The sequence below is a fragment of the Acanthopagrus latus genome, chromosome 12 (assembly GCF_904848185.1).
Source record: "Acanthopagrus latus isolate v.2019 chromosome 12, fAcaLat1.1, whole genome shotgun sequence".
Classification (NCBI taxonomy): domain Eukaryota; kingdom Metazoa; phylum Chordata; class Actinopteri; order Spariformes; family Sparidae; genus Acanthopagrus; species Acanthopagrus latus.
Window position 1 is genome coordinate 13,077,413 of NC_051050.1, and position 14,452 is coordinate 13,091,864.

Below are 14,452 nucleotides of genomic sequence, written 5' to 3' on the forward strand. Positions count from 1 at the left end.
CCAATGAGGGCCAAGTTAAACTGTGCCCTGATTAACACACAATGTCTGCCAAGGATTCTTCTTTGTACTAAATCTGCCAACATCCAGGACCTCCAAAGAGAATATCTGTGCCTAAGCTATACTTATGATAAATCATTTTGAAGGAATCAAGCAGTTAACATTGATTATTTGTAAGACGTGATTTGTTCACCAATAATATGCAAAGGAAATGTTAATGTGCTTTGCATAGCGCCTCCAAGTCTGTACTTCAATTGTTTCTAGCTCTACTCTGTTTATGTTTATTATTACTGAGATTCAGTCAGTGTTTACATGGATTTTTCTTGGAATACTACATGCAGGGTAGTGTCAGCAGGAGATAGATGAGACATGCCTCTCAGATGGAAGGGCCTGTGCCAAATAAAGACTTGTGTTCACACTTAGAGTTTTTCACAGAACAAACCATGAATAAAATTCTGCCCAAAAGGTGGTAAAATTGTTTATTTCTTAGGACACAATGGCAACATGTTATTGTTTAAATGTCTCTCAGCCTCCTCTCAGAGAAAAACAAAGCCCATCATTTGCCTTCACTTCTCTTTAGAACTGGAGCTTGAAAAACTCACTCAACTACATTTCCCTCTGACTTCTCTAAATACCTTACTTTACTGCTTAACTGGTGGCCCTCTTATAAACAACTCTTGGAATTTCAGCAACACTGAGGTCACCATGACTCTCCAAACTGAAATCCATTGTACCCTTTCACTCGTTCACAGATGTTAAACGTGTAAAATTTTAGCCAAGTATTCCCTTTGCTTGGTGTAGGACAGACTTCTACATTGTTAGAAGACGCAAAAAGAAACCAGCCTGCGACCTACAGAAGTTATTTTCACTTATTCTACTTATCTAAAAACTCAAGGGTTGGTGCAGAAGTCCAGCATGGGACATTTATGGGTACAAGAAGACCTCCAGTAAAAAATAGCCCTCGTGCAACACTTCCTCCTGACACAAATAGCCTTTCCTGCCCTATAAATAAATACTGCTGGACTTGGAAAGCAACCAGGCTCATTACGGGTTGAGGGCTGCTCATAAAGTTGAGTAGGGCACAAATATATCCCTCACTTTAGTCAGAATAGGCTAATTCATGCACACTAACACACACATGCACACAGTGTACAAAGGGTCAAAGTCAAATAAAATAAAATAAATAAAATTCTCTTGTACTCAAAAGACAGAACTTTATGCAACAATCTAAAACAGGAAATAGTGTACAACTCCACTCTACTTCTCAGCTGTTGCCATAAAACTGTCTGTCACTTCCATCACTGAAAAATTATGAGACAGAACTAAAAACAATTCTCACAAGTGCTTGCGAGCAATAACAGTTCGCGGAAGTGCACTGCAAATCAAGCTGGCCAATGCCAAAAGTCTCTCATGGAGGGAAAGTTCTCAAAGTTTTTTCAGGTGAACTGGGTCTAACCCTCCCTCCATCCATCTCATAGCATGAATATTGTTCCAGTTGTTCAGCAAAGGCCAAACTAAACAACCCGTCTGGACCAAACTGGGGGTGGGGGACTGCCTTCCTGCCCTTCTTGCCCAAATCAGGTTTCTCCCCTCCTCACTGTCATCCCCAATCTCTCATCCTTTATCCGGCTCTTGTCCCTCATTAATCCTTCATCCTTGTCTCTCATCTCTTTACAACCTTTCTCACAACCTTTCATCTGAACTCTCCTCATCAAACTTATCTGCTTTCATCTATCTGTCTGGTGCTGCCATCTTTATCAGTGATTGGTTGTGTGTGACAGCTTTACTTCACCGGTCTAATGAGTCATTCTAATCAGGAGGTAAAGCCACTGATAAACATGTCTTAAACTAATTCTCATAAAAACAAATGCACAAATATACACGGTCGACTTCTAAGACCTGGACTGTGTGTTTTTTTTTTTTTTAAAGGCTCTCCACCAGAGAGCACAACAAAGTAGTGTGTCGCCTCTTCATGTCCCATTTCTTACTTTCTTATTAAACCTACTGTGTTAGGCCAACCCAAAACACTCAGTTACAATGTTGGCAGCTGTGTTTCTTTTCTGTCGTTTGCGATTAGTGCTTCTCTCAATCGAGCCATTGTTATTTGTGTTTTCTTAGCTTAGCTCCCTTAGTAAAGCTAGCCAGCTACATTTGTGTCTGCATCTGAGGCTGAATACAGCTAAGTTATAGATATGCAGTGTGGAGGCCCTGGGAAGACCATTTCAAACTAAGCACGAGAATATATGTCCGACTGGATGAGAGAGTTCGAGGGTGTCGTCATATTCCAATTCAGAAGACAGCTCCCTAATACACATAACGCAGTAGACTAGCACCTATGCATCATCACCGATTTCCTCACACCCACACCAGACAACAAACAAGCCCAGGTACAAAACACACGCCTACACATAAATGAGCATGCAAACACATGCATAGGAATAAAGATCACACCCGCCTGCTTCTACCAGGCTCAGTGCTTCATGTACTTGCTGACAAGCAGGTTTCCTGGCTGTTTGTCTGCAGTTCATGCACACAGGCGATAAGGAATAAAGAGATCCCATGGGCAGTTCCTGTTTTAATTGGATCCATGTTTAAACAGGCTCTAAGCCATTTTCCTCTGCCTTTCCCTGGATTAACAAGACCAAGTCTGAGTTTTTAACATTCTTTTGGTTCTGTTTAGGGCTTAGCTATTTAATCTTTCATTTCATCATCGATTATTTTGCTAGTCATTTGCTCAACTCATTACTTGTTCCATAGAAAACTGAATACTAATGGAAAAAGCTTTGCACATTTTCCCAAAGCCCAACAAGGAAAATGTCTTAAATGTCTTGTTTTCCCTGACCAATAGTCCAATACTCAGAGATGATCCTACAAATCTTTATGTACTATAAAACAAAGAGAAGCAGCAGATCTTCCCATGAGAGATGCTGGATTGAGAGATTTTTTTTTTCTTATCAAACTGCTAGATCTAGCCCTAGGTTTACGGACTTAGGGGAACCCAAAGTAGATCTGCCACAGATGATTTTTTCTTCTGATTATCTGATTAATCATTTTGTCTATTAAAACTGTGGAAAATGTCCTTTCCCCTCTTCCAACGTCTAAAGTGACAACTTCAAATGTCCTTAATCTCCAACGAGCAAGAGAAAAACAACAACTCTTCAAGTTGGAGGAGCTACGACCAAAGAATGTATGTCTTTTTTTGATTAGAAATTAATTTAAATGACTATCAAAAAGGTTTCTGATTCATTTTCTGTCAGATGACTAACTGATAATCAACTGATAGTTTAAGCTTTAACCCTAAACCATGGCTTACAACATGCAAGTGATTGGCCAGCATCTTAAATGTGACCCTATTCGGGTTTCTTTACCTTTACCTTTAACACGCCAAACAACTGATTGATTAATCAAGAAATAATCAACAGATTAATCAATGATGAAAATAATCCTTAGCTGCAGCCCTACAGTCCCATACTGCCCTACATTTTCTTGTGAATGGGCTCCATATGTATTTTTACATCAGTGTTGACACTTTCTGCAGTTTCCCTGATTGTTGATAGAGTCTGAATACACTGTATACCTAGATATGAAATACTAGAGGAAGTGTGAACAGGGCCAGAGTTATCCCTTGGACCACTGTACTATCTCCTGCTGACAACACAACACACACACAAAGACTGGCACCCTTCCTCCACCTCCTCTCCCAGATTAATGCTGGGTGTCCCTGAGGTTTAACTGTCACTCCCAGTACTAATACCCTTTCACTACACCCAGCCAGAACAAACCATTCCATGCCAAACCAAGTCAGAATGGGCCAAATCAAACAGAGCTGAGTGGAGATACTTGGGGCTCTGCTTCAGTTAAAAGCAAACCTGTGATAATTGAAGGATTACTGCATTTTGGTGTTACCATATAATGATTTTTATTTCACAGCAGTATGCTTCAACTTTCATGGAAAAAGTAGGATGTTACATTTTTCTCTAATGGTAATGTCATGCAAGATGGTGGGGGGAATATTTATGGTTTTCTGTTTTCAACCACACAGTGCATTATTTAGAAATCTTCTCAGATGATCATCATGTGATTTCCTTTGCGGTGCTGCTCCAGTTAGCAGAGCAGACGCATTTCATAACTTCTGATAAGAACGACTCCATTCCTCCCACATTTGTGCCGCCAAATTCAGATGTTACATTTTAATGAGTGCCCGCAAACAGTAGATGTACAAGTTTAGTCTCCTGTGTCATGTAGCTTGGAAGAATTGAAGCGATGAAACAGCTGTGTGGAGTGAAAGGAGCATAATCCACGCATCAATTAGACACAGAGAAACTGGAATGATTAGTGTGTCAACATACATGGATGTGAAAGCATGTCTGCGTGTGTGTGTGTGTGTGTGTGTGTGTGTGTGTGAAAGCCTTGAGTAATCCTGCTTAGTCTAGCAGCTGGGGGAGCAGATTTAAGTATTGTGACAGTATGAAGGGCTGGGTGAGGGTTTAATACTACAACTACTGTCAACAGCAGAATACACACATAATAATCGAGTGTGTGCAAACAACAGTACAGCGAGTGAGTAATGTGCTTGGTGGTAGTAGTAAGGGGCTGAGAGCAAGATAGCAGTCCAAGTAAATTACCTAATTTAGAGCGGCCCTGCTAAAACAGCAGGGACAGAGTCATTAATGTGGTCTCAAAGGGTCGACGCACACTGCAAGATTTAATTAAGACACCTCAAACTAATTACACGTGACTGTTTTTTTCTGTTTTTAGACTGGTTTTCTACATTTCAGAGTGTGACCTGTTAATTATTACAGAGAGCCTCAATAACTTCATTTTCTTCTCAACCAAAATGTGTTGGCAACAACAGAACTGAAAACTGTTAAGAACCGAAGGCTGGATATGATTGATTGTTCAGATTCACAGTAAGGTTGCCACAGCACCAGCATTTGAACATTTAATGCAATAGCAGAAGAAAACAAATGTTTTAAGTCAATACGCCTTTCAATACTACGGCCAAAACAAGATAATTCCTCGTTTGTTTTCTTTTGTTTTGATTTGTTTTTGGAATAAAAAACCCCAACAAAGTAAACAGACAAAGCATCTGAAAACATGCCAACACATACAAAATTATTCTAAAGCTGAACATCTGAAAACTTGATATTTCTCTATTTTACTCAAAGTAAATATAAAAAACATCATTTTAGTATCAGTACCAAACCGCTAACGATATGGTAAATCTTAGTCTTCTTGTCAAACTACAGGCTATGAAATCTATGGATTTTGTTGTAGGGTTATCTACTAAAGTTGGCATGCTATGCAGTTAGCCTGTCCTCAGGTTGGAGAGCTGCAAGATCAGTTGATTAATCAAATAGTCAATTGAAAGAAAACATGGGTTTTTTTTTTAATTATTGTCATTTTTCATGCAAAAAAAAAATCAAGAAAGTTTTGCTGGTTCCAGCTTCTTTAATTTAAGGATTTACTGCTTTTCTTTGTCAATGAGTTTGTAGTAAATGACCAGTCTTTGAGTTCTAGACTTTTGGTCAGACAAAAGAAGTAAATTGATGAAATCACTCTTTGTTAAAAAAAAAAAAAAACTTGAATTGTATGAAATCACATTAAATACATAAAGTCTAATTTGAGCACAAAAGAGAGCGGTTCTTACTGACACTGTCAGTGCACGTCACAGCAAAACCATTTCTGACAGCTGATTGTTCAGACATGGCTGAGGCAGAATGCTTAAGTCTCTGTGGCTGTTTGCCAACCCCATTCCCAGAAACCAGATTACACCGTCTGCTTGTCTTTAACACTGTTCACATATACACAACACACACAGACACACACAGACACACACACACACACAGACACACAGACACACAGACACACACAGAAGCTCCCTGATTAAACTGGCTGTTTGGCCAAATAGGCTGAGCCGAAATGATCCACACGAATCCCAAAATTTCAGTGATATCTTCCAAACACATATTCAGACAGACACAGACAAACAGAAACAACACTCAAACACAGACACAAAGTCTAGTAGAGAGACATGCAAACATTTGGGAACACACACACACACACACACACACACACACACACACACACACACACACACACTTAGAATCAGAATTCCTCTGATTCATTTTGACCTTGCATAACTACAGACCTGCCTACAGTGTCTGATAAAGCAACACTGGCATTACTCTCTTTTAGGTACAGGCATGCACAAAATTTGGTGGACAAATTTGATGTGGAAAAGTCAGACCATGACACGGCCACCATGACCCTGGAGCAGAAGAAAGACAAATGTAATTACCGCTGCTGCAAAATCTGTGAGAAAAATCACACATTCAGTTCCTCTTCTTTGCAGCAATAAAGCTGTTTTATACCAGGGTTGGAAATACATGAGCACCTTCAGCGTAGGCAGCGTTTTCACACTACTTAGCCTAACAGCACATTAACAGTGCAACGTTTGAGAAAGAAGATCTGCTTAACCTGGTGACACATTCCGCTGGGTCTGCCTGGCTGTGCAGTTTTAAGATAGTTTGCATGGTTTTTCTACTGCCAACATGTTTTCATTTAACGTAATAAGAGGTCCTATTTTTTCAGAAAACCAAATGGAAGAGATGACTGTTAAGCTACATTTGTGTTGCACTAATGTAAGTGCTAGTTTTTATTTTAATGCATATACATGACAAAGGTAGAACTCCGCAGTGCACTTCCTCAATTATCCCTTACAGTACAAAACTCACCAGTATTGTAATACAGTAATTGGTGCATGTGTGGTGTGAGTGTTTTTCTTTTCGTGGGAGTTTGTGTGCATGTAGTCTCAAAGGATCAGATTGATAATCTTCACACAGCCCGACCTTCACATCTTTCCTATCAGTTCTGTTGCTGGCACAATCTGTTAAAGCAGCCTAATTAATAACACAGTACCTCACAACAGAAACCTTAGCATCACCCTTCAATACAATATACTCCTACAATTGAAATAATAGTAGAGAAACTAATCTATTCTAATAAAACTCCGACCCATGCATGAATTTGATGAATATACAGTCAAAGTTTTATTTTCAGGCCATATCATCCAGCTCAACATTTAGCCCTTATACTGCCCGTTTCATATTACAGTAATAATAATAATACATCTTATTCTCTCTTCCAGTAACATTTCTACCTTATTTAGGCCTCATGTTGAAGAGCTGTTTGAGCAAAAGGTTTGGCTGCCTGATGGATTTAGCTCACTGGGCTGTAGGAGGATCTTCAAAGTGAAACATTCAGCAATGGTTTGACACTTTAACACAGATTCCATTACACATTATCTGTTGATGTCTTGACTTCATAGAAAAGCTATTTACTGAGAGATTAAGTTTCTGTTATTTTGTTTGAAAAAAATGAAGGGCTGGTTTTGGGGGGGAAACATTCCTGGGTAATCTGTCACTGACACACACAGCCTAAAATAGCACCAAGGAGATATTTTCTTTCTATTACGGTTGTTCAGGGTTTCTATAAAAAGCATTGGAATGACTATTGCCTCAGAGGATAAACACGCTGGCCTGTGAAACACTTTTCCTTCTGCATATCTTAATCATGACCATTAATTTTAATCACCATGTGTGTGGTGGACTACAATGCTGGCACTGTTTACTCAGGATCCCTCTGCATGAAAAATACTTCACAAGTTATTTGTTTTCAAAGGTGTATCTATCAATTTTTATAGATTAAAAATATATATTATTGTTGTATACTTCATAAAACTGCCAGAAAGAAAATTTAATATCTAATTTCAGTATATAGATGGTCAGATATGCTTTCCATAATGCAGCAGAGCCGACATACGCTCTTTTCTGATTAGAGCACATAATCAATATACACAGTGTGACATACATATATTGAGGGTGTGTATTGACCTGGACGATGGAAAGGGCTTTACATGAAAAATAACATGCAAAGAAATAGAGATGCTTTTGCAGTCATACGACTTCTTTACAGCAAAAGATTCTGACATTTTATAATATCATGTGTGTACTTTGAATGCATCAAAACTCTTGACAACAGTTTTAGATGTTCGACTGTGACTATACAACATAACAGTTCAGTCCTTTCCCTTTCTAGAAAAAACATCCTAAAAATGCACAAATATGAAAAGGGGGTTTATTACATGTAACGGCAAACCAAAACATTATTAGACATCCAAGCAATGAAAGTGCAACAGTGTATGTGGGTGTGAGGTCTGCAAAGGCATGCATGACTGAAAATGGCTTCAGTTGCGTTCCTAAGCAACATTCACATCCACTGCTCTTCCCTTTCTTCTCTCACGCCGCCTACGACTGGCTATTTCAGCGAGGACAGGCATTTCACTTCCAAAGCATCTTTCTCAGACTATTTTACAACTCTTACTGTAACAGCACAGGTTTTGACTGGAAAACACCCAGTAAAGGTGAGACAGCCACCGTACATTTCAGGCACCAAGGAGGTGCAGCCTGAACCACGACTGAACATTTTCTAGGACAATAGACACTATTGTACTCCCCACATAGCTGACTGAATTTGCAATAATTTACAAATATTAGGCCACTGGTTCGTGTCAAATTGAAGGATGTCATGAGAGATTAAATCAAAGACCAACAATGGGAATACAATTGGTTGTCTTTACTGTTTTCTGATATATATTTGTCTCTGTATTCCTTATAAAACAGTTTTAACTATATAGTTGAACATTCAAGACGTTCCAAAAGATCACTGACCAAAAAGATCACTGGTAATTTGATTTTGCTCTCTCTATACATCCACACACTATTTGTGCCTTGCAGTGTATTGTGGCTATAATTGAGTAAACCAGGGATGTACTCCACCTAATTCTTCCTCTGCGGGACAGCTCTCTCACTCTGAACAGAGCATGCCATTTATTTAACCAGAGCACACACTTAATCTCATGGAAACTGTCTACATAAACCAAGTGTCTCATTTAGTTGGCATTCTTCTCTCCACTGGCCAACTTCTCTACTTCTGACACTCCCTCCATCCTCTTAAAACTTATCCCATTCATTCAGCAACCCTCCAGACTTTTCCTGTCTGGCATTTGGCTCTATGTCATTACGGTCACCGTGACAACAGATGAGTCAGCCGCTGTGGAGACGCCTCACTTCCTGTGAGTGTAGAGTATCATAGGCCGAATGAATGACTGAACTGACATGTAAAATTTCCTCCCTAAAGACTGATTCATAGTCAGCAGCGTCAAATCCTCCTCTGGAGATATTTGTGGTCCAAGTAGGATTAAAACAATTCACATCACACTGTACAGTCACCTTGCTAAGTGACTTAACATGTCTGTATAAAAGTGTGTCATACCGCTAACACCATGTCATCATGGTTTCTCAAGTTCATGACCCCGTTTTATGTTCCATAACATGATGGCATGCTCACTTAGACCTGAGACGCTGTCATGCCAAATTGAGTATGGCAAACTTTTGGATGGAGTACGGAGAAAGAGCATGGATGGCGGAAGCTCTTACTGGATTACACCAATATTGTGATATGATTCTATTTATCTTTTCACTCAGAACTATTTATTTTTTCTTGAAAAGCAAAATGTCAACAAGCTGCGCGGTGCTGCTGACTCCAAGTTTGAGAAATTCTCCCACAAATCATCCGATACAGCCATGCATACACAGACACTGACTCAGCCATTCGGATGTACACACACATGATTGCATGTACACATACACGCTTTGCGGAGTCAAGAACAAGTGTTACAGTACTTACATCAGTTTTTCTAAACTTGGCTTTAAGGCTCTTCATGTTCAGTCTGGTCCATGCAGTCACTCACTCAATCACTCAGTCAAGGCTGCAAAGAAAAGAAACACAGATGTTGAAGCTTGGCCTCAGTGACGTTTGCTTCCATTTCAGATGTGATTTGGTGTCTCTAAAAAGACTAAGCTACCTGACTAAGAGAGTTTTGCAATGCTGTGTCCATACAAGTTACAGCAAATATGAGGTGTGATTTTGCAATGCATTCACGCTGGCAATAGTCTGCTCTACAGCATTAGTAAATCAACATTTTCCTCATGAAAACTAAAATATGGACAACTTCTAGTACTACACTGCACGACATAAGCAAATGTGGAAGTGTTTTGATCACACGACTCTAAACTCAAGCTGTAACACATTTAACCATCCCTCCCAAATAATGTGTAATTTTGGCAATGGATTTCATACCACATGCAATTCTAATTTAGACCTGTTGCTGGAAACAGTATCCGGCTTTTTGTTGTTTCCTATAAGGATGTTTTAAATCACCACAGAGCCCTTGGGGATGTGTGGTGACTGTATTATAGCGCCTCAACTGCCTCAAGCAATTTCCGACTTTTCATGCATGAAATGTCAATGATCCTTCTGAGCACTCCAGACCAAATCAGTCTGCTTACTTTGTTCAGTATTGTCATTGTCATGGTCCTTTGTGTATGCTTATATTTCAAATAAGAGCACCATGTTAGCAATATGAGCCTCTTTGCAATTATTACTGGCAATTATGTTGTGCAAGGATAATATTTGTTCTACCTCTTTTGCGTCTTTGCATTAATTTTACTCTCTATGACACACACAACAGCTGACTTGTACAGACTCTTGGTCATGGCGTTTACCACTGGTGTGGTTTAAACATACTTTACACACACCTACTTTCTTCAAACATGTTGCTGATCAGTACCCTCCCCATCATTTTTTCGATACCTTATTTTAACTTTTGTTGCTCTTGTTCTTAGCTGTGTCTACATCTGTGCAAGTACACCATGAGCAATGTAAAACCAGAGTCAAATTCCTTATGTGTGTACACATACTTGGCAATTAAAGCAGATTTTGATTTAAAACAGACACAAAAGCACAAGTGAGAAAGATGTCTGAGACTTTAAGTGGGCAGATACTTATGTGTTTAATAAAAGAGCTGTACTGGAAGTGGGTGCATCAAGCACAGCCATGTCTGGGCTCTTCTGGCAACATTCAAGCCATTCAGATTAACTTGTATTGGCCTAGCATATTCATAAAGGCACATTTTTGTGGACTCTTTATAAGCCCAGCATTAGCAAATGGGATCAAAACAACAAGTAAAAGGTACATCTCTAAGGTTACAGAAGCTAATGTAACAAAAAAAACAAAAACAAGACTAACAGATTCATCACACAAGTAAGCTAACTTTACTACTGAGTCCATTGTCAAACTTTCTATTAGAGCACACATGAGGTCATGAAGTGTTACAACAAACAGCTCGGAGCAGGGCTTATCAAGTAGTTACCTGTCTACATTTGCTTGCCGTCCCAAGCTACAGCTACTAACATGGTTAGAGCTGCAACTCGTTTAGCACAAAAAAGCATCAACCGCGCGCCGTCTGTCATTGTACACCAAACACTTAATACGTCAGATCAGATTTGGGACTGCTCGCGAGCGATGTGCCGCTCAGACTCACGGACAGATTAGTTTAGTTATGAGGCTTTTCTAAGAAAAAAAGAAAAAAAAAAGACCAGCCATCATTTCGTGACCAACAACTGCTAACATGATATGAAATGACTGGACACACACTTACCCGGCTCTGTGCTGGGAGTCGCGGGAGGAAAAAGAAACTGACACACTACGGCTTTTTGTGCCAAAAACAGATTAGCTACCGAACCGGTGAGAAAACAACGAGCCGTTGTTGAGCTAAGTCGAGCAGGAGGATGCATAAAGGAGGGGAAAACAGTGTGTCCCTGCGAGCTACTCACTGGCCCGGCTCGGCCAATATACATTAAAAGTTGTTCACGGACTCCTGCCTGCCTGCCTCTCTCTCTCTCTCTCTCTCTCTCTCTCTCTCTCTCTCTCTCTCTCTCTCCCTGCTGCCCGCTTTAGGAAAGTGACGTCACTCCTCTCCCAGCGCTCTCGTGACCGCGGTGAGCGAGCCCTCTTGTGTTCTCCAATGTGCCCCATTCATGTTCTGCTTAAAGGGCTGTTCCTCTCAAAACATTTTAGAATGTAACAAATTAGAATTATCAAAACTCTTTTAATACCATAACTTTCTAACTACAGCGTAAAGGTTTCGTATTTTTGCCCAGACCCCTGAACCCAATGAACCCCACCCCCCCTCCCCTTTTGAAAATGGCCAGCTTTCAACAAACTTCCATGTTGAGGGAGCTCCAATATAACAAAGACTTGTTTCACACCATTTAATGTGTATTAATAAATCAGTCAATATGTAAAGATTCCAACATATAAGTAGTGTATTGCTCCCACATAAAGTTGGGGGATTTCCAAGCAGTGGTTAAATGTAACGTAAAGTATATTTACTTAAGTCCAAATTTGAGGTACCTGTACTTTACTCGAGTCCCCACCACTTTCTACTATTTGAGGATTGGATTGTTGGTTGGACAGTACAAGCAATGCGAAGGTGTCACTTTGGACAAAATAGTTCACAATAAACTCCACCACAACCAGCTACAACAATAAAATGCTGCTTTTACATTAATATGTCAGTAATATCTGGTTTAACATATCACCGTAGAGGCCATTGACTGAAGTACTTTCTGTCCTAGTACCTTTAGTCTCTGCATTTTCTTGATTATACTAACACACTTTGCAATGAAGGACTAGTGTAATATTAGTACTTCAGTTTCAGTAAAGAATCTGAATTCTTCCTCCAAAACTCAAAACAATACAATAGTTGCCATTGCGTTTTGACGTTTATTATGGATGCCCCCTGGATCATACATTCATCTCAGACTTGACAAAGCTCCTCCAGATCCACAGAAGACTCTACTCAGCCATGTTTTCAGGCTGTGATAGTGTTTGGCTCTTCATCAGCATGTTCCCTCAAGACTGACTGCCAGTCAGACAAGTCATGTCAATGATCTGGGCCTATGTCACAACAGCACCGCAGTGAAACTTATTAATGCAGGTAAGAACATGCCTGAGCTGTGAGGCTGTAATGTTGATGCTATCTGGTGAGATAATGCAACCAAGGCTACCTCACTGTCTGTGTATCGTACATGACCAAATAAAGTAATTTAAAACAAATGTTCGGAATTTACAACCGATGTTCATTGAAAAAATCAACCACTTGTTTTTACTTGTTTAAGTGATAAACATGATTAAATCTACAGCAGCTTATTCAGATCCTCCTGGCAAATATTTCCTGAAGTACAAACATCATCTTTGATATTATGCAATATCTGTGTTTATAATCAGAGAAGGAGAATAAGAAAGAACAAGAGAAAGTATGACACAAATGCCTAGTCATAGGTTAGTCTGCTCAGCCAAGGTGTGTCAAGTTCTATGTGACATTTTGATTTAACAACGACAATTAGTCCACTTTATGGACCAGCAAATAATGTAGCTCTGACATGAAGTCTCAGTAAATGTCAAGACAGTGACATCTAGTGGACAAGCTATTTATTAAATTGTTGTTATGTAGTATAAAAAGAAGGCTATTTAATAGTAAAAGCAACAAAATGTTAAATTCTGAATTCAAAAAGCTGAATATTATCTCAATGCAAATGTCTCATAAAAACCATAAATACATGGATTATTTGAGCAAATATGTGAGAGAATATTTAACTTGTATACACACACCTGGTTATGTCGTACACATGCACTGAATGCATTCAAACACTTATTACAATGTAGGTGACTGAACAAAATATGCCATTCCAGGTGGTTTCTATGTTATTAAGGACCAATGGTTCTGTCTTTTGATCTTCACTCTCTCAACACTATTCAGGTAAGAATGCCTGTAACATTGGAATGACCTGAATGATAGGTAACAGAAAGATGAATCGCTTGGCCAAGAAATTGTACAAGGAAATTGACTTCATTGCCCACAGGTATCTAAGCACTGAGAATAATTGGACTTATTGTAGGTATGGAGAGGTTGGACAAAACTGGGGAGGGATACTAAGGGTGTATCTGTGTTTAAAATAAAGTAGAGACATCAGTGGAGTCATCTTTTAGAGGGAAATATGAGCTGAGGGACTCAGTTGGTCTCCATTTATGGCGATTTTTGAATTACTAAAACATTCTGATGGGTGCATATTGAAAAAATCCTTCAATTTTGAAAAAACCTTAAACTAAGTTGTAAAACCCAGCCTTGAAGTTAACCACAATGCACAGCACAAGAATCTTGTTATCATTTCTAAGGGCACTAAAACAATGGTGCAATAAAATCATCTGGTATTGTTTACACTCAGATAACCCAAGCTGGATCTGAGTTTCAATGGGGTTATACTGACATTGAAACTGTTTGATTGTATTAAATTGTCACGTATGAAAACTCAAATTTGATTGAACTTTATTGCAGTACACCTGAGTCTTAATGTGTAATGTTTCTTGCCTCACATTTAATTACTCTCTAACAGACCCAGTCCCAGTAACACAAACACTATATAAATGGACCATTTCCTTAATTCATGTAAAAACTGCAAGAATGTGTGCTTCATTTTTGCTTGTCCTG

The 14,452-nt window shown here is 39.3% G+C and overlaps 1 protein-coding gene across 5 annotated transcripts in view; it reads right to left on the bottom strand.

Annotated features, from left to right (window-relative positions):
* Positions 1 to 11,827, bottom strand: part of rai14 (retinoic acid induced 14) — a 37,016-nt gene extending 25,189 nt beyond the window's left edge. For 2 of the 5 annotated variants that reach the window (XM_037117237.1, XM_037117236.1), the window contains exons 1-2: positions 11,561 to 11,826; positions 9,748 to 9,829 (exon numbers count right to left, since the gene is read on the bottom strand). In XM_037117237.1, the coding sequence (XP_036973132.1) occupies positions 9,748 to 9,783 (36 nt within the window). In that variant the 5' untranslated portion in view covers positions 9,784 to 9,829; positions 11,561 to 11,826. Of the gene's footprint in view, positions 1 to 9,747; positions 9,830 to 11,272; positions 11,400 to 11,560 lie in introns of those variants that run through there. The other 3 variants (XR_005078140.1, XM_037117234.1, XM_037117235.1) reach the window with 3 other exon arrangements.
* Between the last annotated feature and the right edge of the window lie 2,625 nt (positions 11,828 to 14,452).